We start from the raw sequence: 27,646 nt of genomic DNA, 5'->3' as shown, positions 1-27,646 counted from the left end.
TGTTTATAATTCTTATTTTTATAATTTTGTTCATCATTGTCAAGAGTTAGGCTTCAGATTGTTCGGTTGAGATTTTTGGATTTCCAAAATTTTCACTTTCAACTTAAAGTTTAAATAAAGTGCTTTTAACATCTACAGAATTCAAGTTTTATTATCACCGTATTAACAGAAACACCTTATTTTTCCCGGTGATAGTTTGGTGGAGATATCTCAAGGGTGATTTACCCGGGGCTACTGCATGTACTTTGTAGCAGTTAAATCCTGTGCATTAACAATATAGCGAATTTTCCCGAGATAATATTATTCAACGTAAAAAAAAATGCAAATAAAGAGCAGAATATTCTCCCGCTTGTTTCGACCATCAAACGAGCGTCGCTGTTCGTCGAGTATCTGGAAATCCCAAGGACCAGCACGACTACACTCCAGCTAGACCTCAATACTGCCCAGCATGCTACAGGTGCGGGAATACGTTTACCCGCGGACAAATGTGCGCGCGTCCAGCTACACATTCGGAGTGTTTTGTGTATGGATTTCTTGGTGTATGCTAAAATGTGCTTTTAAGCATTCATTCCTTGCTATTCTTATCCGCGAAAATTTATCTTATTGCTGCAATGACAAAGGTTTGTTCAAATACGATTATATCAAGGATGGAAGGACCTGCAATCGGACAGTCTTCTCTGTAGGATCGACTGATGGCCATTCTGGATCAAAACACAACCTTACTGTAGGATTTCTGAGAACGAACCTCAAAAAATTTGTGTAACAATTGCTGATATTACGCAATGTAGAATGCACCGCAGACAAATGAAGACCTTAAGCAAACGACACCAGAACCCAAGAATGATAAAAAAGAATTAGAAGAGACTGTAACTTGTGGAACAGCTGCCGTTCCAACACTTAAGTTCCGAAGACATTCAAAAATCTTTTTTAGCCAGTTATAATTCAAGACCATATGACAATGTTACGAAATGCTAGAGATTGCCGTTGCTACGATTTAGAATTGAAAGTCAAAGACCTAAAGCAAAGACCATCGCTTACTGGAAGATAACAGACTTAAGCAGTATGATCACCTTTCAAAAACGCGTTCTTGCGGCATCAAAGAGCATCTCAAGTTCAGCAAACTGTGTCAACAAAATCACCTCTGTGCTCAGACTAAGGGCACCGGGAAATAACAGAAGCCCGTCTATTTCAGTTTAGGAAAGCGCGCACCAAGCAATGCTCATTGGTGAACTTTGAGACAAGGACGTCTCGTTTTCCGAAGCGAGGGGGATTTATAACATAAAATTTTGTATTGAATTATATGATATTAGTCAAATTTGGCCCCAATAATTTGCTATTTTTAAAATGATTCAGGTACATTAATTTGTTGTGTTATTTTATAAAAGAGTTGACATGAAATATGTTTTCGCCTATTTATTTGGTTTATATGCACTCACTTGCAATATATGACATCAGAAGTGACGCTATTTTTATAATTTAATCAAAATCAATCAAAAATTGACATTTTTCTTATTTATTTTTCGAATGGGAAATATAGAGCGACTCTTTGAACAAGAACGAAGTTTTTGTCACTTATAAGTATTGGAGAAATGCATCTTTGGCGAAAATATTTTGTTTGTTCAAGCAGTTGCTCAATGTTTCCTGAAAGAAAAACTGCTTCAAAACAAGCCGTGTTATGCTAAAAATGCGAAAATGGCGGGAAGAGTAACACTTTATGATGTCATATTTTTAAATTTTGGGCACTAAAATCAATAAAATGTTTTTAAACTATTCCGCTTATATAAATCATATCATACCAAACTTGGTTTTTATCTTATTAAGAAAACTAAAATAATGATATTTCCAGTTTATTAAATAACGATAGTCCCAAGACTCTGGGAGTGTATATATAAAATCAATGAATTCCCAACCTAGATGGGATTAAAATCAATGAATTCCTAAATTGATGGGATTAAATTCAATCAATTCCCAAACCTAATGGGATGGTAATACAAATATTATAAATTGTCAAAACCCTTAATAATTTAAAAAGTTCTATATCCCGCGAAACCGTTTGGGAGTCCCGTTCCTATAATAATCCCACCTTTATAATTATATTGCCTATAAACCTAAGTATAATAAATTGATTTAAGAAATGAAGATAATAATTTTTCTATTGATCGACGTATCAAAGAAAAAATTGACCGGAAAACTTCATCAATGCGCGTAGCGCATTGATGAAAAAGTTTTCCGGTCAATTTTTTCTTTGATACGTCGATCAATAGAAAAATTATTATCTTCATTTCTTATCATTTAATAAAACATTTTCAAATAAAAAAATGTGAAGTGTCATTGATCAAAAATGTAAATAATGTAAATGAAGCGGCGCGTATGAATACAAAACAACAACAGCAACAATATTCAAAATGGATGCGCCTTCAGCTGATGCAGAGCTATTGAGCTGAATTTAATGGATTAAACACAAATAGTGAGTTAAAATCTGAACCGGCTGAATTGAAAACGAAAGGAAAATACATGCGATAGCTTGTGATATTATTCACTGTGCAGAAAAACTCGTAATAAAACTAGTTTTCATGTGAGATCGCTGGAATATGCAACTGGACATAACCATCCAAGGAAAGGCAATCGTGGACGAAAATAGCTGATATGTCGACAAATAATAGTATGTGTAAGCAACTTTTGTAAACATTGTGGTAACTAGATAGCCAGTGATGTACTAAATGGTATCTCTGCCGCTTGGAATGCACCGAAGGAGTTGATGCATTACTCATAGCTTTTTTTTACGACGCTTATTCTGATGACCGATCATGTACGTGTGTAAATTTAAAAATCATTGTTACCAAATTTGAACAGCAGTGTTACCGTGAAAGTTTATAGGCATATATATGTTCGCTATAATATTCCTGGAAAAGGAACATTCAGCTTAGCTGTAAATGTTGATTGATCTCAAGCAGACGAAATCGTAAGAAGACGCTTAATTTTCTATTTCGTGAATCAAATAATGTGTTTTGTTTATTTTTGAAGGTTAAACTTTCAAGTTTTTATATTCACAAGGTTGCATTTTTTGGTGACAATAAAACAGACACAATTTTACACTTGTTTATTTTGGAAATTCCCGTTCTATAAATAGTATTAGATCAGAACAGTTGAGAAAAGTAGATCCGGCAAAAATTTTATTGATGCAGGTATCAAAGAAATTTTTCAACCAATCAGAAGCGCCGATATCTCATCAAACGAATAAATATCAAATGATTGATTAAACAATATTATTTCATCAGATTATCCCAATTAATTAACAATAAATATAATCATCATTGCCATTCCCAGAAGTGGGAGTCTGGGGCAGACCTTGCTCTGTCGTGGCAGATCTGCAGAAGTACAGAACCCAACTGAAGCGTGGCTTGTGTCCAGCAGTGGACTAGACCGTCTGATCTGCCGTGGCAGATCAAACCAACTGCCCCTGCAAACAGCTGAGCTCGTTATTTATTGGATCGATATTTGTGACGTCATGATGTCAACACACGAATACCCGCCATAGTTTGAGCAAAGCAGTTTACAACAGAGAACTAAATCACGCGAATAAAAGCGCTGCAACAAGAAACTGACAAGTATCATTTGTGTAACAAATCAATCATTGGAATTGGTGACTGAAAAACATAAAATCAACAATGCATTACGATATACATGGGATGACACAATTGACCGACAATGCCGTCAACACTATATAAATAGTGCCTGTTTGGGAGGGTAACAGTTGAAATTGACACCCCGAGAAAACCATTGTCAACCGACGCGAAGCGGAGGTTGACAATGGTTTTCGAGGGGTGTCAATTTCAACTGTTATCCTCCCAAACAGGCACTATTTATTTTGTTATACTGAATGTCTTTTTTAAAATTTTTAAGAAAATTTTACTGCTTTTATATAGGAATAACGTGAATTCTACAGCGAACCGTACGCGCATAATTTTCGCGCATGTAACATTGTTTAATGTTACCCGTTGCCAAGTGCGTTGCTAACGCTGAGGGTAATAGTAAATATTATTAACTGCGTCTTAACCAATCAGATTTCAGTATTTAACATGAAAGTATAACAAAATGAATTATCATTATACGATATATTAAACAGAAATTCACTTTTTGATATGGTTTATGTGGACTTTTATTGCAACAGAGAATGTCTAATGGGATGTGAGATATAGATTTCGTAACATGAAAATTATGAAAAAACGTATATTTGTACAAATAAAACAAAGAATTACAGTAAAATGCCAATGTTCATTTTGGGGGGCCATTCTAGGCTCAAACCATATATATTCCTTTACATTCATTATTTGTTATCTAGTTGCTATATCAGATTATAGCTTAAGAGTATAAACATAAATTCAAAAATTGAAGTTTGACTACATGCTTATAGTGCCAACTGATATTGTTTACAATATTTATTCATATTATTTTGTTCATCATTGTCGTGCGTCAAAAATTAGGCTCCGGATATATTGTTTGGGTAAAGTTTTTGGATTTCAAGAATCCCCCCTCCCCTTCCGATCTCAAGTTCTAATGAAGTGCTTTTTACCATATAGAGCATTCAACTCTTATAATTGTCGCCGAATATCCCGGTGATATAATATGAACAAACTATTGTTATCCGTGTATCCCCCGATCCAACAGGAAATATCTAACGACACATATTAAATAATATGGTGCTCTAAACTAAAAATACTGTATCAGTCTATCACAAAAACAGGAAGGCTATACGTGCATATGCAAGGCCTTGGTAAGTATATGTACACGTTTTTAATTGGAGATAAGACGTTAAGGGGGAGTTTGGAGAGTATTTTTTAAAATAAGTTACTCAGAATTGCGAATTTTGTAATCCATATCACATAACATATCACATAACAAATCATAACCATTTTTAGACGATTGCGCAATATAAGTGTAGAATATCAAGAATAACGTGATGCATTGTTTACAACATTTAAATCAATTTGCGACACGATCTTGGTTATAATAACATACTCTTCATCAAATAGTAACGATGTTGATATTTTTCCCTTACAATTTTTTCATATAGCATTCGAAGTTTACTACTTCCTTTATTTTTATTTATTTATTATTATCATTATTATTTTTTCTCAACGAATATTTTGTAATATGGCAAATTTAGATTTAGTATCAGTGAATGCAAGAGGTCTTAATTCGTCAGAAAAAAGAGATAATTTTTTTCATGGCTAGAAGAAAATAAGACTAATATAACACTTTTACGAGAAACACATTTAATAGAGAAACGTGCTGAATTGTATGATAGAAAACGGAACGGAAAAGCAATTCATGCTTTCACCGACACCCCCTTAAGTAGAGGCGTTTCCGGTTTTTTTTTTTAAATAAAGAATGTAATATAGATATATTAAATGTGCATAAGTCAAATGATGGAAGGAAACTTCTGGTAAATGCTAAAATAGATAAAACTTTATCTACAATTGTTAACTTAATATATAAGGAATAAGGAATCATTCTTTGGGTATTATGAGGTGATAATTTTGGTCGGGGCGTGATCAAATCCAATAAAGCCGGAAGGGCTTTATGATAGATACTTATATTTATATAATTTTAAGCCATCGTACAATTAAATCTTTAACTATAAATGAGCAAACCCCACCGGAGCCTCAATTTGGCGTCATTTGTATTATGGGTTATATAGTACAAAATCGATACGTAGTGTTATCACAGACAAAGACACTAGATGATGTAAATATACATGCTCCCAATAAAGAAAGTGAAAGAATAGTATTTTTTAACTTGCTAAATACATTTATTTCTTCCCATACTTCACAAGATAGAAAACTAATCATCGACGGTGACTTCAATTGCAATTTTTTAAAAAATGACAAATTCTGCTAAAAGGTAAGTATAATAACAAATAAATTGGATCTAGTCGATGTGTGGCTGAATAAACCCCCCCCCCCCCCCCCCCAAAAAAAAATGATCATATCTGGTGTGATGCTGAAAATTCCCCGAAGAGTAAAGTAAATTACATTTTTGTGCGCAATGACTCAATCGATTATGTAAAAAAATATTGTTGTTCGAAAAATACCAGTTACACAAAAAAACAACGCGGTTAAGTGGCCACGGGTTAATAAAATGTAATTTAAATTTTAGTAATTTGGAGAGAGGTAAAGGATACTGGAAATTAAATATCTCGCATCTATAGAACGAAGACTACAAACGCGGAATCTAAGAATTATTCCAAAACATAGATGACTCATTAGATCAAATATCAATATGGGAAACTTTTAAAATGAAAGTTCGTGATTATTCCATTAATAACGCAAGACAATCCAAAAACAATGTAAAATATAGAATAAAATTGATTGAGGAAAGAATAGATGATATAGAAAAATTTACCTAGCGGAGATGTTGATATGAATGAAAAAAGAAAACTTGAAAAGGAATTTATATATTACAATTACGATGAAATAGCTAAAGGAGCGCAGATTAGATTTAAAGCAAAATGTATTAACGAAGGTGAACGAAATACATAATTCTTTTTAGGTTTGGAAAAAAAACATCGAGCTAACAATCGATATTAGAAATAAAAACCGATAACAAAAATGTAGCAAGCAATAGCAGAATTATAGAGGAAATGTGTCACTGTCATGAAAACCTATATAAAAGTAAATCTATTAAAAATGACGATATGAATGCTTAATTAAATGACGTTGAATGTCCAAAACTCAGCAATAGTGAAAAAGAATATTGCGACTTATTACCTACAACTGATGAATGCGCAGATGCAGTAAATAATTTAAAAAATAACAAATCCCCGGGTTTAGACGGTATACCGACTGAATTTTATAAATGATTTTGGGAAACAATGGACCAATCTTTGATGAAGTTTTCCTAAGTATTTTTGATGAACAGGAACTACCCTTTTCACAGCGGTTAGCTCTTATCACTCTTTTATTTAAGAAAATGGACAGAAATAGCCTTGAAAATTACAGAACACTAAGTTCAACAAATACCGACTATAAAATTTTGGTTTTCTCCTTGCCAAAAAATTACAAACAGTTATTGATAAACTGATTAGCAAGAAAAAATCAGCGTATATAAAAGGGCGCTTTATAGGCATTAATGCAAGATTAATTTTACACATCTATGAATACTGCATAAAGGTTTATTGTTATTTTTAGATTTTGAAATAGCATTTCATTCAGTCGAGTGGAATTTCCTTTTTCAAGCTTTAAAACAATTTAATTTTGGTGAAAATTTTATTTCATGAGTCAAAATTCTTTACACAAATCCAATTTTTAGAGTTAAGAACAATGGATGGATTTCGAAAATTTGCAAAAGGAATAGAGGTATGAGACAAGGGTGTCCTATCTCAGCACTGTTATATCTGTTTGTTGCGGAAATATTTGCTTATAAATCAAAACACAATTCCAAAATGCAAGGAATAAATATATCAAACATGGTAGACGATTTAAAAACTCTTTAACATGCAGATGATGTTACTATAGCCTTGAAAAATATTTCTTCTTTAAATGTTGCAATAAAGACTGTTAAAGAGTTCTGTAAACACGCTGGATCAAAAGTAAAATAAAAAAAAAGCCGCAATGTATACTACTTGGTAGTTTAAAAGACAAATATTATAATATATGAAAAGCCGCAATGTATACTACTTGGTAGTTTAAAAGACAAATTCCAGGAATAAATATATCAAACATGGTGGACGATTTAAAAACTCTTTAACATGCAGATGATGTTACTATAGCCTTGAAAAATATTTCTTCTTTAAATGTTGTGTAACGTGTTTGGGTCCGTAGGTTTGGGTAGATCCGTAATCAAGACAATGATTTAAGAAAATGATTGTATGTTTATATATGTATATAAAAACCGATCAAGCAATAATTACTAAAATGATTTGTTAACAAGTACGAGTCAGTATATACAGATATTTAGTTTTAGGATTATCTATCCTTAATTTAAAAAGGCAAAAAAATATAATTTGGTTGACTGGGTATGTGCCCGGCCAGGTATGTATCCGTAGGCACCTGTCCTATGCGAGCGGGTCTCGGATGTGTCCCGATCCCGAGATCTGTCCTGTACACAGACAGATCTCAATAGAAAATGTGGAAGTAATCTAATTAATTTAATTAATTACCATTCCCCTATTAACCAGTATACTAGACACCGGATACTTAATACCAGGGTAACTTTATAACCTCACCGCTTCTGCTTCGATCTTCCCACTTGGAGTTTCAACTGCAAACTGTCGACTATCAGCTAAGCAGCGCCTTATATACTAATGCGCACCCGAACTACCCTCGAGAGCTATCATTATACATAACGATAAAGCCCGGTTTACGTAATAGCTTGATACATTCCGAGCCCGACTCTTCCGAGCCCGACCTTTAATTGTCACATTACCCACGCCTCTATTCCTCATGCGTCCTCGCAGGATAAAAACAATCAAAAGCTGATGACAAAGAATTTAATGAGGAGAAAACATGAAATATGAAAACAATGATGAAATGATAGATGCATAGATAGACGTATCCGAACCAACTGAAACTTTAACTAAGTTCACCCTTCCAGTCTTTAAAACATACAACAAATAACATAAGGTCAAGATGAATCTTGGATTAAAGACTACCTGTCTGAACAGTTCTGTACAAAGTTTCAAAAATCAACTTTCTTACATATTGTAAAACTCCTCTCTCTCCACAATGTTCTCTACGCTTTTGCCGTTCTCATGATACTTGGTTATGGTAACCTCCTTTACTCTCTTCCGGTATCCAGCAGTTTGGGTACTCTTGTCTGCCATACCACTTACAACAGTATCTGTCTGTGTCTCAACGGTCACGCCACCTGGAACAGGATGCACTTCCGTCCTGCAGATGAATTTTCTGGGAGCCTGCACAGGGCTGGGCATAGTGCGTTTCCTGTAGATACGTCCAGCCAGCAGGTCATTGGTTTCAGTTTGAGGTCCCTCGTCTCTTGGAGTCTCCTCCAACCGTACCTCTGGATCTTCATCCCAGTCACTTTCACTGTCAGTATCATTCGTCGGTGAGCTGCTAGGGCCTGGAATGTCTTTCTCAGACTCCTTGGACAGATCGATCTCTGCATGTTTCAATCTCATGTGTTTTGCCAAATATTCCTTTTTCTTAAAGGACACACGACATTTTTCACAAACCAACATGCTGCCAGCACACTTTATAACATGAGCTGTCCAGGCATCTTTCCCTTCAACTTCTTTGAAGCACACTGGACATATCTCTTTAGGCTTCTTGGGGGTCACCTTAGTATTTACCATTGTAAATCTGAAAAAAAATATGTAAAATGAACTAACCTTATAAAAATGGTCTCAATTTTTATTTTTTTTTATGCAACAAGTAAAAACAAAACAATAGCAGGACTACTGGTCCTATGATGGATATACATGCTCTGTGATCAAGAATTAATGACATAGATAATTCTGAAATTCAGGTTCTAGTCCTGCACATAATCTTGTAACCAAGTTGGAGTACGCCTTTCGCGTCTTGGTCGGCTCCCATCAACCAACTCGTCTGTGACTTCAACCTTTTTGTAGAATGAACCAAAGTCATCATCCAGCTCTTCCACATTTAGTTCAACATTTGCAGAGTCACTTGACTCTGGCTCGATATCCTCGCCTCTGAGTACTTGAGCTTTACAGGCTTTCATCCTGTCGCAATGAACAATTTGTTCCTTTCCAGTGCGTCCACAGTTGACCTTGTATAGGACTTCGGAGATCCTTGCCAGGACCTGGAATGGTCCTCGCCAATACGATGTAAACTTTGGTGAACAACCAGTTTTCCTTTGGGGAAAGTACACATAAACTGAGTCCCCACTTTTGAATTGTTCATAGGACATCTTCATGTCGTGATAGTGTTTTTGTCGTAGAATCGCTCCCTCCGAATGTCGCATCACCAAGTGATGAGCCCGTTCCATCCGATCAAGCAGAACCCAGACCCAGTCATGCTTTGGTACCTGTTTCCAAGATGAGGGCATATCATACACGATATCTAACGGGGTGGTAGACTCTCTACCAAGCATAAGCATGTTTGGTGTGAATCCTGTTGATTCATGCTGGGACGCTCTATATGCCATCATTACAAAAGGTATGCATTCATCCCAGTCCCGATGATTATCGTCTACATAGTTACTTAGCATGGTAGCTAAGGTTTTGTTGAACCTTTCTACCATACCATCAGACTGAGGATGGTATGGTGTGGTTCTTGTTTTTCGGATTTGCAAATGGTGGCACACCTCCCTGAATAAGAGACTCTCATACTGGCGGCCTTGGTCGGAGTGTATTAAGAGAGGGACTCCAAACCTACAAATTACCTCTTCTACAATTAGTCTTGCTACAGTTTGAGCCTCCATGTTCGGCATTGGGAAGGCCTCTGTCCATTTAGTGAAGTAATCTGACACCACCAGTATGTAGCGATTCCCTTTATCTGTGACTGGGAACTCCCCAAGGATATCTGTTGCTATCCTCTCCATTGGGTAACCAACTTGCAAAGGCTGCATTGGAGCTCTTTTTGTCTTGAGTGGAGCTTTTCTTCGTGCACATAGGTCACATCCAGCAACATAACTCCGGACATCGCTTTGCAACCCTGGCCAGTAATAAGCTTGCCTAATCTTGTTCAATGTCTTGGTCACCCCAAGATGACCAGAGGTCTTGGAATCGTGCATCTGCTGCAAGATAAATCTTCGCTGTGAGAGCGGCATAACAATTTGGTATGTCGTATTGTTGCTTTCTTCAACTTCCCACATACGACAAAGCAATTCATCCTTCAGGACCAATCTACTCCATTGAGCCCACAATGACTTGACCATGTAACTTTCAGCAGTAACTTCGCTGTAGTCTGGACGCTTACCATCCTCCATCCAATCCTTTACAAGTCTTATATCCCGACTCTCATCTTGCATTTCTACGAGTGTTTTCGATTCAGCAGTGCTCGTGTTTTTGACCTCATGCTTTAATGTCCTGGCATAGTCCTCAGGCACATCTGCTTTCTCCCAATCATCAAAATATCCGCATTGGGTACAAGGAACTCTACTTAGCCCATCTGCATTTCCATGTAATCGCCCCGCTCGATGCTCGATTTCCATATCATATGGCGAAATCACCTCTAGCCATCGAGCCAATTGCCCTTCCGGATCCTTAAACCTAAGCAACCACCGGAGAGAACTGTGATCCGTCCTAACAAGAAACTTGCGTCCATACAAGAAATGCCTGAAATGTTTTATAAACGTCACTACTGCGAAGAGTTCCTTCCTAGTCACACAGTACCTTCTCTCTGTCTTGCTGAGAACCTTACTGGCATAAGCTACTACCCTCTCTTGTCCATTTTGGATCTGTGACAAGGCTGCACCAATCGCATTTTGGCTCGCATCGGTATCAAGGATGAAGGGTTTACTGAAATCGGGATGTGTGAGGATAGGTGCAGAGGTAAGCTTTGTCTTCAATGCATCAAATGCTACCTGGCATTCATTAGTCCATTTGAAAGCAACTGATGCTTCTGTCAGTCGATGCAGAGGGCGAGCTATTTCAGCAAAGTTTGCAATGAACTTTCTATAATAGCTGCAAAGGCCAATAAAGGACCTTACTTGCGTCTTGTTTACTGGCTCTGGCCACTTCCTAACGGCTTCAACCTTTTCCGCATCCGTCTCAACCCCTTTTTCAGATATAACATGCCCCAGGTATTTGACTTGTTTTGAAAACAGCGTACATTTCCTGGCCTTTAGCTTCAAACCAGCTGTTCTTAGCTTCTCAAAGACCAGTTCTAGGTTGTGTAACATTTCTTCAAATGTTTTCCCATACACAATGACATCATCCAAATAGATGAGGCATACTTGCCATTGTAAGCCTGACAACACCGTCTCCATCAGACGTTCGAATGTTGCCGGGGCATTGCAGAGCCCAAACGGCATCACATTAAACTCAAACAAACCTTGACGGGTCACGAAGGCTGTCTTAGGCTTGTCATTTGGGTCCAGCTCAACTTGCCAGTACCCTGCGTTCAGATCGAGAGTACTGAACCACTTGGCACCATTCAACTGATTGAGTGATTCATCGATGCGGGGTAAGGGATAGGCGTCTTTCATCGTCACACTATTTAACCGCCTATAGTCTACACAGAATCTTTTGGATCCGTCCTTCTTTTGTACCAAGACGATTGCTGACGACCAAGCGCTCGATGAAGGCTCAATGATATCCCTTTTTAGCATGTCAGAAACGTGTTCGTCGACTTCTTTCTGCATATGAAATGGGAGACGTCTTGGTGGCTGTTTGATAGCTGGTTGGTTTCCGGTATCGATCTTGTGCTGAACCACTGAAGTTCGACCGACATCCTCATCAGTCTCTGAGAACAAATCTGAGTACTGGATAAGCAAGTCTCTGGCTCTGCCCTTATCGTGGTTTCCAAGAACTTTGGTGCTGCTATAGAACAGCTCTTGTAAATGCTTTGGTATTTCCTTGTTACAATTTGCAGCACCTATAGAGCATTGTACTGCTTCCATCTCACTAACAGGAGACAACTTACCGACCACTGTTCCTGACTGAATAGTCCTGTTAGTTGCTGACATATTCATAAGGCGGAGTGGCACTCTTTCCTGGCGTCGAACCAAAGACCTAGCCAGCATAGCAGAATCTGATTTTATCAGTTTTTCAGATGGCTCTATAAGTCCAATTTTCACCGGGAACCCTCCATCCGGTCCTGCACAGATTTTGCCCTCGGCCAATATTTCAGATCTGGGGGGTATGACAACCCTGTTTATCAGTGCAATCTTGTATTCCTGTGCCGTGCCTTCTAACTGAATAAGGTGTTCTATACCCGATATAGCAACTTTGTGTGTACGCATGTTTATAATAGCCTTATGCTTCACAAGGAAATCCAAACCAAGGATTCCATCCACAGATATATCAGCCACAATCATTTCCTGTAGTATAGATGTTCCATTCAGCGCAAGGCTGATAGATGTTTTACCGTATATCCCTACCGATGATCCGTTGGCAGACAGTACATCTCTGTCAACCTTTTCCAAGCGCCAAGTGTCATTTCCTTGTATGTTCCCATAGCATACCTTTGATAGCAAGGAAACGGTTGCACCTGTATCAATGAGTAAGTATACATCCATCTCATTTATTTTGGCAGTGACATAGACTCCCGACTCCTTGATAGAGTGGATGGTTCTCGAGTGTTCTTCCCCTGTCTTGTATTCATTGCCTTGAGCCCGATCACATGGCTTATGCTCTGTCATACTCATCTTCTTAACGCTATGATCTGGCTGATGGACCTGGTTAGACGAGTTCGAGGGACAATCTCTTTTCAAATGCTTGTCAGATCCGCACCTGTAACACTTTTTTGTAGTATTTGCATAAGTATTCCTGGTTTCGTCTTTGGTATGCCCTGTATCACGTCCCTTCTTTTGCATTTGAAACTTCCATTGTTTCATATCCTTCATTTCCTTTTGAAGATATTGCATATTTTTCTCCATTGTCTCTATGAATTTATCTATCTTTGAACCATGACCAGACCCATCCTCTTGATCCACGCTTCTCACACTCTCAGTGCGGCGGCTCTCAGCTCTGTAAAACGCTTCAAGCTCAACGGCTCTCTGTATAGCGTCATTTAGACTGTTAGGTCTGGCCTGTTTTATCTTCAGACGCATCTCCGCGTTATGCAGTCCATCTAAAAACTGTTCTGTGGCCAGGATCTCACGAACGTCGTCCGGAGCTGTAGGATAGGCTAGGTTCACCAGCCTCCTTATCTCCTGACCCATCTCCGGTAAGCTTTCCGATGGTCTCTGTCTCCTTTCTCTAAGCTGAGTCCGATATAGCTCTGTCTGGTTCAATGGCGCAAACCTATCCTGCAAAGCCTTGACCAGTTTTGCATAGTTTTGCCTCTCATCCCTTGGCTGATTACCCAGCACACCTTGAGCTTACCCTCTAAGAGACGAAGCTAAATACAACCCCTTCTCCGTATCAGTCCATTCATTTAACAGACACACAGACTCAAAATGAGATAAGTAGTCATTCCACATGCCTGAACCGTCATAAGTAGCAGGTTTAACAAAATTCCTTGATTTTGCTCTCGTCTGGTTTTGGCCGTTTGCATCTATCCTTGTGCTGTGTGCAGAGTTCTGCCTTCCGCTTACATCCCTGTGACTTACATTACCAAGTGCCCTATCCGATCTACCTGTAAACGGTGTACTCGTCCGTGTTACTCGTCTTGGCATCGAGGTGCCAGATACATTTTCCTGCAAACCTAAAAATTGCATGGACTCATCTATCTCTCGACTGAGATTTTCTATTTGACGTTCTATGTATGTAATGTCAGCCCGTAGACCAGACATTGTGAAAGAAGCATATAATAAACTAATCAATTAGATCTAACCCATATCCCGCAGCTGCCACCAATTTATGTAACGTGTTTGGGTCCGTAGATTTGGGTAGATCCGTAATCAAGACAATGATTTAAGAAAATGATTGTATGTTTATATATGTATATAAAAACCGATCAAGCAATAATTACTAAAATGATTTGTTAACAAGTACGAGTCAGTATATACAGATATTTAGTTTTAGGATTATCTATCCTTAATTTAAAAAGGCAAACAAATATAATTTGGTTGACTGGGTATGTGTCCGGCCAGGTATGTATCCGTAGGCACCTGTCCTATGCGAGCGGGTCTCGGATGTGTCCCGATCCCGAGATCTGTCCTGTACACAGACAGATCTCAATAGAAAATGTGGAAGTAATCTAATTAATTTAATTAATTACCATTCCCCTATTAACCAGTATACTAGACACCGGATACTTAATACCAGGGTAACTTTATAACCTCACCGCTTCTGCTTCGATCTTCCCACTTGGAGTTTCAACTGCAAACTGTCGACTATCAGCTAAGCAGCGCCTTATATACTAATGCGCACCCGAACTACCCTCGAGAGCTATCATTATACATAACGATAAAGCCCGGTTTACGTAATAGCTTGATACATTCCGAGCCCGACTCTTCCGAGCCCGACCTTTAATTGTCACAGTTGCAATAAGAACTGCTAAAGAGTTCTGTAAACACGCTGGATCAAAAGTAAAATAAAAAAAAAAGCCGCAATGTATACTACTTGGTAGTTTAAAAGACAGATATAATAATATAAGGAAAACCGCAATGTATACTACTTGGTAGTTTAAAAGACAAATATAATAATATAAGCGGCATTGATGTAACCAATGATGCTGTTAGATGTCTTGGTATTTACATTAGATATAATAAAAATCAATGCTATGAACCTAATTGGTTACACTCTTTTCAAAAATATGGGAAAACTATTCGAGTCCTGGAAAAAAAGAAAATTAACTATATTTGGAAAAGCATGCATTGTTAATTCATATATCTAAGATAATTTATGTGGATTTTATTTTGAGTATATTAAACAACTGAAAAATAGCATACTTAATTTCATTTGGAATAAAAGATATAGAATAAAAAGAGTTACTGTAATTGTAAGGCAAGAAGATGGTGGAATAGGAGTTGTTGATATTGAATCGAAGTTTAAGCCCTTGAAAGCTGCATTGTTTAAAATATTGATTGAAAGAACATACATAAGGAACAAAATAGTTGATAGTTATCTAAGAATTTGAAATGTAAATAGCTATTATGTCGGAGACTTATAACTCTAATTTTGGAATAATTCTTAAACTCCCTATATTTTTTAAAGAGAAGTATTTTGTAGTTTCAATGATTGTAAAAAAAAACCCATTGACGTTACTAAATAATCTTATATAAATTTTGCTAAACATCCAATTTGGCAATTGTTTCAATTTGTCATAAAAGTTGGAATCAAAGCGGCATATTGTATGTAAAACATCTTTTTAATTCTGATGGCCAATTCGAAATACTTCAAGAATTGTCATCTACTCTAAAACTAAAAACTAACTGGATTTGTGATTATAGAATAGTTAGAAATGCAATATACGAAAAATCATTAAATTAATTATTCAGTGTTGTTAATATATACAAAAAGTATCCAATTGTGATTTTCTTATTATTATTGGTTTGCATGGTATTGAAGACAAATTTTTTTTATATTTTTCTACGAAAATTTGTTGTTCAAAAAATTTAAGCCTCCCTGTCACCAGGCATTGTTTAAAAGACTGTTTTCAGTGGGAACAATATTAAAATGACATCTACAAAAACAAAGTAAGAAATATATATGACAAACGAATATGTAAATTTAATTACAAATGGCTGAGCAATACAGTGTGCTGTAACAGCTTTCTTTTTGAATGCAAATATAGGTCTTCTGTATCTTGTAATATGTGAAGCGAAATTGAAGATGTAAAACATTTGATTTTTGAGTGTGAACATGTTAAGATGATATGGTCAACTTTAAGCTTAAGTTATAGGATTTGATATACAGTGGAAACATGTTATTTTGGGTTTTTATTTTGAAAGAAAAACTCAAAAAAATACCTAACTTTCTATGGACCCACAAGATTTTGTAGACAGTCAGTTACAAACCTATTAAGCGTTTTGTGTGGTCGAGGACTTAAAGTGACCTAGACCCGAGTTTGGATCAAATTAAATTAAAATTCATAAAAAATTATTATTATTTTTTCATTTATGTATAAAATGGTTTATTTGTGGATTTTGAATGATTCAACACATTTTGAAAGTTAGAAGTAAACCAGAGATAAGAAGGCATTGTTATGTAAACTAAGCTCGATTCTTATGTCTGTTTACAAATAATGTACAATATAAAAAAATATAATTTTTTTGACAAAATAACATAGGACAAACAAGATACGCTGATTCAATGTATTTCTAAATAATCATCAACAACAAAAAACAATATTAGATTAAAGTTTATACCAATACAACACATATGTATACAATAACAGGACTCGAGCTTTGTTTACAAAACAAAGATTTTTAACCTACGCATCTTTCGTGTTACTCATATTTAACTTCTAAATTTTGAGAAAGCATTAAAAACATCCATACTGACCACTCTAGACTTCAAAAATGGAAAAATATAATTTGCAAAATTTTTAGCTCAAATCGTGTCCAATTCTCTTTAAGTTTGATACAATGTATGTAAACAAACAATAGATAATACACAATTAAATTCAAATAAATTCTTATTTTTATCGCTCCTCGTCATTCGTCTGCATCCTCAATGCCATTGTAGGACCATAATTTTACGTCACGGGCAAAGGGAGATCACTCTAATTATTTTGGGGCTTAAAAAACAAAAGGTACGGTCAAATGTTTGTTTAAAAAATCAGTGAAAATGTCTTTATGTCCGCTATGTTGCCGTATAAACTTTGACGTTCGCCGTTTAAAGAAATTTGTAATGCAATCACGTGGCGCTTTTCATCCAATAAGGTCGATGCATTCTAATCCGAGGCAAAACAATCTTCTTATGATGTTGCAGTTGAACAACTGTCAACGTTTGTGACGTCATTAGAAAACTAATCATTTAACCTTTGACAACTCCGTTTATCGTGTTTGTACTATGATCGTTTTCCACACACGTTACCTTCCAAATATATGTGGAATGCAAATAGATTAACCTTCATAAATTGTTTATTTTACACAATCATAAATTTCCTCTTTGCTTTTTATCTATTAATTACTTCCTTATTTCTAGAGATGAAATATAATGTTAAATGGGAATCATTACATTTTTGAATAAAAAAAGATGTACCTAAATTCTCATTGTGGATTTACATTGGCCATTCCTTTGCTGTGGACACTCCATTTAGATAAGTTCACAAGGTATGTTTTAGGAGAGTTTTATCAGTTCTGTTTTTTCTGCATTTTCTTTGTTTTACAAACAATTTGTAAATCAATATTGTTTTTTATCTATTGAACACCTGGGTGAAAAAATTTGTTTTATATAATAGAATCTGATTTAAGATGTCCCAATTATAAAATATTACAATTACAATGTCTTTATGTAAATCTTAAAATGAATGGGATTGTATTTGGTGTTGACACCTTATTAAAGGAAAAAATCATTTTTAACGTTAACAACCATATTTAGTTTGTAAAATTTCTTTCCATTGTTCATGGATTTAATAATGTAGAAAGATTTCTAAATACAGTATATGCATATGCTGTATGTACTGTAATTTTTGTGTTGGCGTTTTACTCCATTTGTACTATTTATTTACGGAGTGAAACAAATAATGGATTTTATGGTCAATTTTTTGGCTGGCGAAGTACATACTTTTATCTTTGTACAATGCTTGTTGTTGAATTGCGCCATTTATTACAAGTATTTCAATAGTGTTTTCAAATCACATTTTTCCATCTTATGACATTTATATGTAAACATTACTTATTTTCTCAATCGATCGATCAAAAGAGAGAGAAAGAGAGAGAGAGATTGAGAGAGAGAGTGATTGAGAGAGAGAGAGATTTAGAGAGAGAGTGATTGAGAGAGAGAGAAAGAAATAGAGAGAGAGAGAGCATGTGAGAGAGAGAAAGAAAGAGAGAAAGAAAGAGAGAGGGAGAATGTCTGTTTTCAATTTTCTAATCTTAATTTTATTTCATGGTGATTTTCAGAGCTTTTCCAGGCAAAACTGAAAACTGTACCTTTAATTATTATAATGATGGGAGCATTTGCAAAGGTATTGCACTTTTAATTTATAGGAAGCATAAAAATATAACAATATGCAAGATCAAATATACATAGCTGATTTGATAACATCATATATTTTCAGCTCCATTTCAAAACTTTCATAACCGAATGCAACGCACGATGTTTAGCGAACAATTATTTTTTTTTTCCTTTATCAATACGTTAACTTTCATACAATTACAACTCTTTACTTTGTATATGATATAACAAGAGCTGAAGTTATCGAACGACGTGTACATGTTATTAAATATTTCAGGAGCTAATTCCAATCTTATCAATTAACATGCATGAATTGTGTTCGTGAGTTAAAAGAACTGAAACTATGCAATTCAAAACTTAAACGCTAATAAAGAGCTATTAATTGATTGTTAAAAGCAAGTAAATTAACTAAATTACTGTTGATGTACGCCAGTACGTTTCCTAAAAGAAAAATCGAAATCTTCTTCTATGTGAATTTCAGTCTGACATCAACATTACTATTTGTGCAGTATGTAATTTTTCTTAGGTTGCTTTAGTTTTTGGCCAATCGATAAACAGGGCGTGAATATTTTAGTCCTGTCAGTTTCCTCAGTTGTTGTAGGTTTTGACCAATCGATAAAGGGCGTGTAGATTTCAGTATGGGTGTTTTTACAAGGCTTTGAAGTATTGTTTGGCAAAATTAGGCGAACAAACACAAAATGGGCGCTAACAAGCTCTTTTAAAAGCGTGTTTTGTCCTCATCAAAGGCGGTGTACTGTAATCAAGTGAATGATGTCTTTTTAAAAAAAAAAATGATAAACTATTAATTGGGAAATATTGTAATTTGATTAGTTAGTCGATAGAAAGCGTTACGATCTTTCTTTTTTGTAATATGCCTATTGAAAACGATATACTACTTCTGTTTGCTTAATAAGGCCCTCAAAAATCCATATGTTTTTAGCATTAAAACAAAGTTTAAAAAGGCATTAATAAGCAAAACTTCGTCTAACTATTTGCCTGTTTCGGGGTTGTAAAGCCCTTTTTGATATGCTACATATCTTCTTTGTTTTTTTAAGTAATTACACATTTATTCAAATTCAAATGAAATATTGCTATATCTAGAATGTCCGGACGGGTATTATGGTACCAACTGCTCACATATATGTCCTGCATTATTTTACGGCATTAAGTGTCTCCAGACGTGCGATTGTTTACCTTGTCATCATGTCTATGGCTGTATTTCTACTCCTCATATAGCTGGTGAGATACTAAGTACTCTAAGTAAACATGAAAATATTACATAGGTTTGTCTATTTTTCTTTGATATAAAATATGATATTTTTTCTCAATTAGTGCATAAACCTTTTGCTAGTCAGTGGCTAGCATTTAGAATAAATCTGGCATATCAAAAACTTTAAATAATATAATACTGATTAAAAGTTTGTTAAGTTAATATAATTGTTTTGCACGTATGTTAAAGATATATATTATTAATAAAGAGAAAAAAAGTCGTGCAACTAAATAAAGTTTTAGAAATTGTTAAATACATTTAAATATTTTTTTATCAAATGTCAGTCTGATCGTCACCGAAAGGGCTGTTTTATCATCTAGTGATTATTTAAAGTGGGTATATTTGAAGATATATTGTAACTATATTCTAGAGACAACGACATCTGAATATGAGATCAAAGATGAAATAAAGAAAACCACAAAAATCCAAGGTACATTTACTAAATTTACAAATAAACACGAAAGTATACTTTTAATTAAACATTCTGGCACTTTAATTTCTAAGCTGACTCTACACCCGCAAAAAGTAAACGGTAATCATTACATACGAATTTTGTTTTTACAGAATCAACCAACTTCAAAAAAGAAAACAATGATAAAGTAAAATGCACAAACCAAACACCAGAACACAAGACCAATTTTGGTAGAAATATAATTATATATGTTGGATCTGTATTGAGTTTTATATTAATAATAGAAATTATTCGAGAATTGTATTTATACTGCCAATTTTCTGGGCCTACTGGCCGACGGGCAATCCTTGATGACATATATACAGGTATTGCTGAAATGGAAAATACAAGAACAGTATGAAGTGAAACACACTTACTATATTTCTGTCCATGTGCCACAAATAAAACAATTCTAATCTTAACTTTTGTAATATTAAGTTGGAGAATGGTGACATTATGAAAGTAAAGCTGTTCTTGATTAAGAAAGCTCTGTACACTATTATTACCAGACGCCAGAAGACGGTCGGTTTTATAGGTATGAAATATCAAAGTGCTGAAAGTACTGGAACCGGTTGGCAACCTTGTTTGCATGTTGCTAAGAATTCATGCGTTAAATATTCATTTTTGGGCACAATATAGTTCGAATACAAATTTTATCATTTGATGTTAAGCATGAAGTTTTTAACTTCAAGTTGTATTTAACCAAATAGAATACATATTAACTTTCTATTGATATACTACGCAACATTCTCGAAGGATTCTTGTATTTGATTTATATTGTTGATTCACAATTGTAATCTAAATGTTCTTAGATTTATGTTATTTCCGCTCAAGTAGACACTGGATAAATACTATAGAACAAATGAAAAAAATCGATGAATTGTATTTTAAGGACAATACATTGTATTCCAATATATACCGAGTCATGTATGTCCGATTCAACAACTTGACAGATGTTCCAGCACAGATAGTCCGATGTAATATCGATACCAAAATGCAGAAATCCAATAGAGTTTACATTTAAAGAAATAGCGAGAATCGAATCTCCCGGAAGTAAAATAAAATCATTATACTTAATGAAAAAAAGTTACGTGTAAATAAAAAAAAAATCATATTTCATAAAATGTAAGAAGGTATTAGGTGTGTCTATAAATGACAATCACACATTTGTTCTGTGAAGAAGATTTATTTAGAATTTTTACCATAAAATTGTAGCATGCATCATTGGGTATGCATATTTTCATTATAAAATCAACAATATTTTGATAATGAACCTAATTTTAATTGTAATTGATTTCACACGCTTTGTACAAATTGTAAATTTACGTGGAATGCAGAAATCATGACGTAATCTTAACGCAATGCCCAAATAAAATGGATTCTCATAATCCCAAGTATTCGTACACGTTTCTAATGTGTATTTTACTGCTGGTTAGTTCCAGTTTACGTTAAGAGCACTTGTTTATTTTATCAAGCCACATAATGTTTTATCAGAGAACCATGTGATATGCAGTGTTGTGTTGTTCTAAAAATCCTTCATTAAAAAAATCCTATTGAGCTTGCATGTGATGCTGTAAAATTGAACATTGTAACCTATTCAATAAATGATTGAAAGTAAAGTATCATATTAACATTTAGTTTATCAATAAAACGTCTTAGGTTGCTGTATATTTTTAAATGCATTTAACAAAAAATATAAAGTTTTCGAATGCATTATCTAAACATTGAACAGATGCTTCAAGTTTTGGTGGTCCGAAGTTGATAAAGTCATTGAATGCTTCATGTTAAGGTATTATAAATATTTATAAAAGATCCAAAGTGAAGCTGAAATAAGCAACTTCAATGATAACAAACGAACGAATGTTTACCTTGACCAGAGTTCTTGTCTAGGGTTTCCGTTCAGTTTTGTCGAAGAAATTGAAAGAAGTTGTCAAATGACTGATATACTACAATGAAGAATATGTAACAGCAACAGTTTGTTACTGGTAAATATGATAATTAATCTTACTATTAGTCGCTAGTTGTTAAATAACCAAATCCGCATTGTGTTTTATCAAAACATTAAGTGACATATGTTTGCAGCGAAATATTAAACGTTTACATGCGATTGCTATTTATGATTTAAGCGTGTATGCATGCATTATGAATCGCGACTTTACGATTAAACGATTAAAAAAAAAGTGACAAGAGCCCTTTTATAATTTTAATCTCTTTTATTTCAATAAGCAGATTAGAATTGTTTTTTCAAATTTCAGTACATGCAATTAAATGCAGACATAAAAGAAATATAAGATTAAACAGGACAAAACCCCCTGCATTTTCCGAAAATCCCTTCTCCAAGTCCCGTTTAAATTTTATCAATTATGTATCGCCTGTGAATTTTATCAATTAGAAAACATTCGTCTACACGAATTATTCCGACAAACATATTGAAGATAACATTTCAATAGGACCGGGTACCTAGTACTTAGTAAATGTTCAACTGTACTCAAGATAACACGGGAACTAAAAGATATGATTCATTTTAACGATGCATAAACGTATTAAATATCCCATTCAAAATCTCTCCCGAAATAATCAGAGTAAAATAACAAAAGATGACAAAGTTCATGTCTTGATATATCATTTACTATTTCCTCGAAAAACTTCGGAAACATAGCATAACTACTTTACATTTTTAATGAATTGATCAATTTGATTTCCTCGACGCTATTTCTAATTATAAATTATAATCATTTCCTTATTTATCTAGATATAACATAATCAGACTGCATATGTATCGACACACTTTAAATTAAAATATGTACTCAACATCTGTTTTTCAATTTACGACTGCAATGCCATTGCTGTTCACAATTTACAATAATTACTACAACAAAAGGTATGTTTATTTATGTTTAATTTGCATTTCATTATAATTTATTTTAATTATTTCTTCATCTTTGCGTTTTAAGATATAATGTATTAATTCAGATAATAATATCACTGGGAATGAATTTCAGTGTTCTGGCATACAGCAGTTTACGATGTCTGACCAATCATTACAAAGACGGTGACGAATGCAAAGGTATTGTGCATTCTATATTTAGAAGTGACAGGTAGTAGATCAGACAGCATGTAAACTTTTATCCTCGTGAAGCTAAGTAACCATCAACAGACCAACTAATGAAACATGATAATCTTATTTAAGAAATGACTCCGTAAAGTTTTTGTTTTTTTTTCTCATTTATTAAATATTAATTTATTATTTATGAATGACAAACTCAAAAAGTTACACAAAGACTCATAAAACTATTGTATTTTTTTTTTATTTTAATGAGAGCATCCCCATTCTCTTTAAACATACTCTTTGTTTGTTTAGACCATTTTGAGGTCATTTGTTAGCATTCTTCGTTATGTGGTGATTAATGTTAAGAGGAAAAGCCGACATGAATGTATAACTTTAGGTTAATGGTTGTGAAATTCATACAATTGATTACATTTTCGCACAACTACCACTCCATTGATACCTATATCAAAGTGCAAGTCATTTTTATTTTTGTTATAATAAGCATATTTTTTTTTATTAAATATACGTTAATTTTCACGGAAATGTCCTTGTTTATTTAACGTGTATGCATTAAAACAAGACCAATTCGTGTATCATCTACAAGTATCCTTTATATTACAAAAATATACAAAAATAAAAACGGTAAAAAAGGTTTTATTACACGAAAAAATGTTGTGACACAACAGCGTAAGTTTACTGGAAAACTTACAATAAAAAAAAGGTAAACAGGTGGTTTGTAATTCTCTATGTAAGTAAGTTAGTTAAAAGAATTTTTAAGATTCATTTTGTAGGGATATTTGAGGAGTGGCAAAGACAATATACACTTTTGGATAGAATAAAAAAGTACCTGAAAAAGGAATTATTAGTTTACCTAATATGCTCTTTTATTTATTGATTTAAAATGTTCAGGCTAATTAGTTATTTGGCTTTATGTACATGTGTATTATCAAGGCATAGTGAGTGCTAAATTTGGTCACTTAATGTTGTGTCATCATTTATCAATGAAATTAAACGCAAGCATTCAAACGAATTTCTTTGTCAAGAGAGACACGCTGTTGAACTTTCTTGTAGGACGCCGCTTAGGAAATGCTTTCGAATACCGAATCTGTTCCTTCAGACCGCTAATTTAAAAACTGAACTCAAATACATACAATATGTTATTATCTCTAGATGCATTTTATATAAAAGGAAATTAAGTCTAAAAATCTCGTTTACATATTGTTTAAAGCACAAAAACCCAGACATTTAATTGAACGTATATTCAAAATAGGTTCAGCTTTTTCCACAGTAATGTAGGCGTTATATCGTATTTTCTAAAGACGCTATGAAACTTCTTTTTGTGTTTCAAAGTCTTTTTAGCGGTTAAACCCGTTCATTTTGCAATTACACGAATGGTACTTTTAGGGTTTCATATAATTTATATCAAAATGATTGAAGAGATAATGTTACAATTTTTAGAGTGTCCACTTGGTTATTTTGGTGACAACTGCACGAAGATATGTCCTTCGTCATACTATGGTCGTGTGTGTGTCCACAAATGCGAATGCTCACCATGCCATCATATCTACGGTTGTGTTTCTACTACCCTTATACGTGTAGCAGGTCAGTTATTCTTAGTACTTATGAAAATGAACAAATGAATGATTTTCTCCCAAAATGTTCAAAGTTTAAGTAAAAATAAAGCCTCATTTTTGATTCTGAAATTATTAATGTTTGCTAAAGAAGAGGTTTAGGCAATAAGAATTATCATAGCTTTTAAAAGTGGTATATCGCTTTTCCCTTCAATCCAATAATAAAATGAAAGGATATTTCTACGATATCAAGCTTCTTATGTAGTTTTACAGATTTTATACAGTCATTGCAAGCATATTTTTGACAACATACATCAGCATAGCAAATCAGAGAATTGAAATCGCATAGCATGGTATTCAAATCTCATACCATAGCTTTGGAATCTGAAAATGTAGCATACAATCTTAGAGATTTTCATTCGTCACATCATACCAGAGCATAGCATACAACATAATTTTAACTCGGTTTTAAATGCTTTTTTTTAAAGCGTAGATGTTCACATTGCAGATTATTAGTAAACTTTGGCTTTTACTTCTAAATGTTTTGAACGCTTCTGTTTATGGGGAGTTTTTTATCAAATCTCATAGGATAGCATAGCATGGCATATCATTAAGCTCTTCATTTCAATTTCTCATAGCAAAGCATACGAATCTCATATCATTGCATTGAAATCTTGTAACATATCATTAAAATCCCATACTACAGTATAGTATAAAATTGTAAAAGATAGTCATGAAATGACTGTATATACAACAACTTACTCCCTGTTAAACTAGATTTGACTTTATTGTTATCATTTAATTGTAACATTAAAATGGAAGTATTCCTATAATTTGTATTGAACGCCTTAATTTTAGTTCATTTTTTATTGTTATATTAACAAGGCAAGCGCTACATTCTATATGCATACTATTGTATACGATTTACAATCAAAAATATATTATTATCAATGTAAAAATGAAAATTGAAACATAAAATTCAAAAGGTTTCCCTATATTCGTTGCCATGCTCCATTATGTTGGCACGGGACACCTCCATATTGTGATGTACTATTTACTGAAATAAACAATAAAAGCAATTTCATAAATAACTTCTTTCCCAACATTATCGCCTAACGGCGTAGCTTAGCGGGTAACATGTTCTTCTTCAAATCTGTAAGTTTTTAGTTCGAATCACGCTGAGGATTTTAACATTTTAGCTTTCAAAAAATTTAAAACCTAATTTTTGGTTAAATACTGTTTATAATAAATGATAAATAATTATAATAAATAATGAAATTTGAAAATTCTAAAATTGTGAAAGTATCTTAATTATACTGTACTTTAATCCACAAGTAGATCGACATATGTTTCAAACCACCTTTAAATATCGGCTACTGATGAGATAATCATGGTGTAAATGTCATAATTCAGAATAAAATTCTGCATTCTTAACATTTAAGATTACCAAATCTTACAGTTCATTTTATCATGCAACAGTCAATAAAGCAATAAAAAGTTTCGTAATGATTTATTTATTTATATATTACAGACACAACAAAGGCTAGTTATTCTTATGAAACCAAGGATAAAACAACAGGCACAAATCAAATGACAGGTATAGAATAACGTAAAAAACAAAAATACGTATTTGCGCATATTATTGTGTGGCTTTACAAATGCAGAACTATTTTTTATTTTTTTTGCTACAAATCTTTTTTATTTTTTATTCTGTTTAGAAACAACTATATATGAATATAAAGACGAATATAAACCGAATTGCTCAAACCAAACACCAGGAAATATGAAAATATCTGATACGATTTTAGTCATTTCCGTTGGATCTTTATTATGTGTCATGTTAATATTCGTAATCATTCGAGAACTTTGTCTTTGCTGCCGATTTACTCAACCTGTTGGCAGACGGAAAACTCAGGATGACGTTTATGCAAATATTGATGAAATGTAAAATGAAAGAACCTTTACTGGTTAATTGGTCAGAAACATTTAGATATAATTGTATACCAATAATTGTTAAACACATTATTACTTGCTTCATATTATATAAAAAACCACGTGAATAAAAGAGTTTTTATCTATTTCTCTACAAAATTATTTAACAAAGAAAAAAACCCAATATTCTATGTATCCTGAGCTACCCATGTTAAAACCACGGGGTTTCAAATAAAATATTGAGCTATTGAAAAACCGAAACTATCATGAAAAAAAAACCCCGAATTATTTCTGTTCTGAGTTATACATGGCGGGAAAAAATGCATGGTGACAATAAAAATACCTATTTACAGACGTTGTGTTATTGGGAGTTGATTTTAATCAACTCTCCTATGCACTTACTCGGGCAAAGCGAAAGTGAAACAGTGTTTGGACCTAAGCACAAATCAATACTGCTGACAACAATTAAAAATTAGTTCTTGAAAAGTTCTTGAATCAATAAATTCGATGCTATGTATTCTGGAGCAAGAAAACTTATTTATCAATACCATGAAAAAAGTAAGATTTTAAATTGTACAGTTAAGATATTTTTTAAAGTCGTATGTATTCCTACGCTAGAGTTTAATGTAGTATCGTTCAACCAGACGCTTGGCTGTCTCTGTTAATATCCGACAAAGCAGAGTCTCTCTTGCTTGTCTGAGATAAAAGGAGACAG

General features: G+C 34.0%; 3 protein-coding genes across 3 annotated transcripts; 2 read left to right on the top strand and 1 right to left on the bottom strand.

Annotated features, from left to right (window-relative positions):
• The first annotated feature begins 4,690 nt into the window (after nucleotides 1-4,690).
• On the top strand, nucleotides 4,691-21,196 carry LOC128158517 (uncharacterized). Its single transcript, XM_052821387.1, has 6 exons — nucleotides 4,691-4,774; nucleotides 17,684-17,811; nucleotides 18,604-18,668; nucleotides 19,760-19,897; nucleotides 20,299-20,358; nucleotides 20,493-21,196. The coding sequence occupies exons 2-6, from the start codon at nucleotides 17,735-17,737 to the stop codon at nucleotides 20,738-20,740; spliced, it is 588 nt and encodes a 195-aa protein (XP_052677347.1). The 5' UTR covers nucleotides 4,691-4,774; nucleotides 17,684-17,734; the 3' UTR covers nucleotides 20,741-21,196.
• On the bottom strand, nucleotides 8,696-9,313 carry LOC128160745 (uncharacterized). Its single transcript, XM_052824088.1, has one exon. The coding sequence runs from the start codon at nucleotides 9,311-9,313 to the stop codon at nucleotides 8,696-8,698; it is 618 nt and encodes a 205-aa protein (XP_052680048.1).
• Nucleotides 21,197-23,168: 1,972 nt separating the features above from the next.
• Nucleotides 23,169-27,432, top strand: LOC128158520 (multiple epidermal growth factor-like domains protein 10). Its single transcript, XM_052821389.1, has 4 exons — nucleotides 23,169-23,446; nucleotides 24,887-25,030; nucleotides 26,531-26,596; nucleotides 26,718-27,432. Exons 1-4 carry the CDS (start codon nucleotides 23,371-23,373, stop codon nucleotides 26,945-26,947), a joined length of 516 nt encoding a protein of 171 aa, XP_052677349.1. The 5' UTR covers nucleotides 23,169-23,370; the 3' UTR covers nucleotides 26,948-27,432.
• The last annotated feature ends 214 nt before the right edge of the window (nucleotides 27,433-27,646 follow it).

The sequence above is a fragment of the Crassostrea angulata genome, chromosome 8, assembly GCF_025612915.1.
Source record: "Crassostrea angulata isolate pt1a10 chromosome 8, ASM2561291v2, whole genome shotgun sequence".
NCBI classification, from domain to species: Eukaryota; Metazoa; Mollusca; class Bivalvia; order Ostreida; family Ostreidae; genus Magallana; species Magallana angulata.
The sequence above is the reverse complement of the archived record's forward strand: the minus strand, read 5'-3'. Positions and strand labels throughout refer to the sequence as shown.

What these genes read in the sequence shown, in the direction of transcription:
- LOC128160745 (XM_052824088.1), bottom strand. Translation starts at nt 9,313, where the DNA reads ATGGTAAATACTAAGGTGACCCCCAAGAAGCCTAAAGAGATATGTCCA.
- LOC128158517 (XM_052821387.1), top strand. Translation starts at nt 17,735, where the DNA reads ATGTACCTAAATTCTCATTGTGGATTTACATTGGCCATTCCTTTGCTG. An exon ending in TTCTACTCCTCATATAGCTG is followed by an intron (nt 19,898 to 20,298) that starts GTGAGATACTAA and finishes ACTATATTCTAG; the next exon opens with AGACAACGACATCTGAATAT. An exon ending in GAAAACCACAAAAATCCAAG is followed by an intron (nt 20,359 to 20,492) that starts GTACATTTACTA and finishes TTGTTTTTACAG; the next exon opens with AATCAACCAACTTCAAAAAA.
- LOC128158520 (XM_052821389.1), top strand. Translation starts at nt 23,371, where the DNA reads ATGAATTTCAGTGTTCTGGCATACAGCAGTTTACGATGTCTGACCAAT. An exon ending in AGACGGTGACGAATGCAAAG is followed by an intron (nt 23,447 to 24,886) that starts GTATTGTGCATT and finishes TACAATTTTTAG; the next exon opens with AGTGTCCACTTGGTTATTTT. An exon ending in AGGCACAAATCAAATGACAG is followed by an intron (nt 26,597 to 26,717) that starts GTATAGAATAAC and finishes TATTCTGTTTAG; the next exon opens with AAACAACTATATATGAATAT.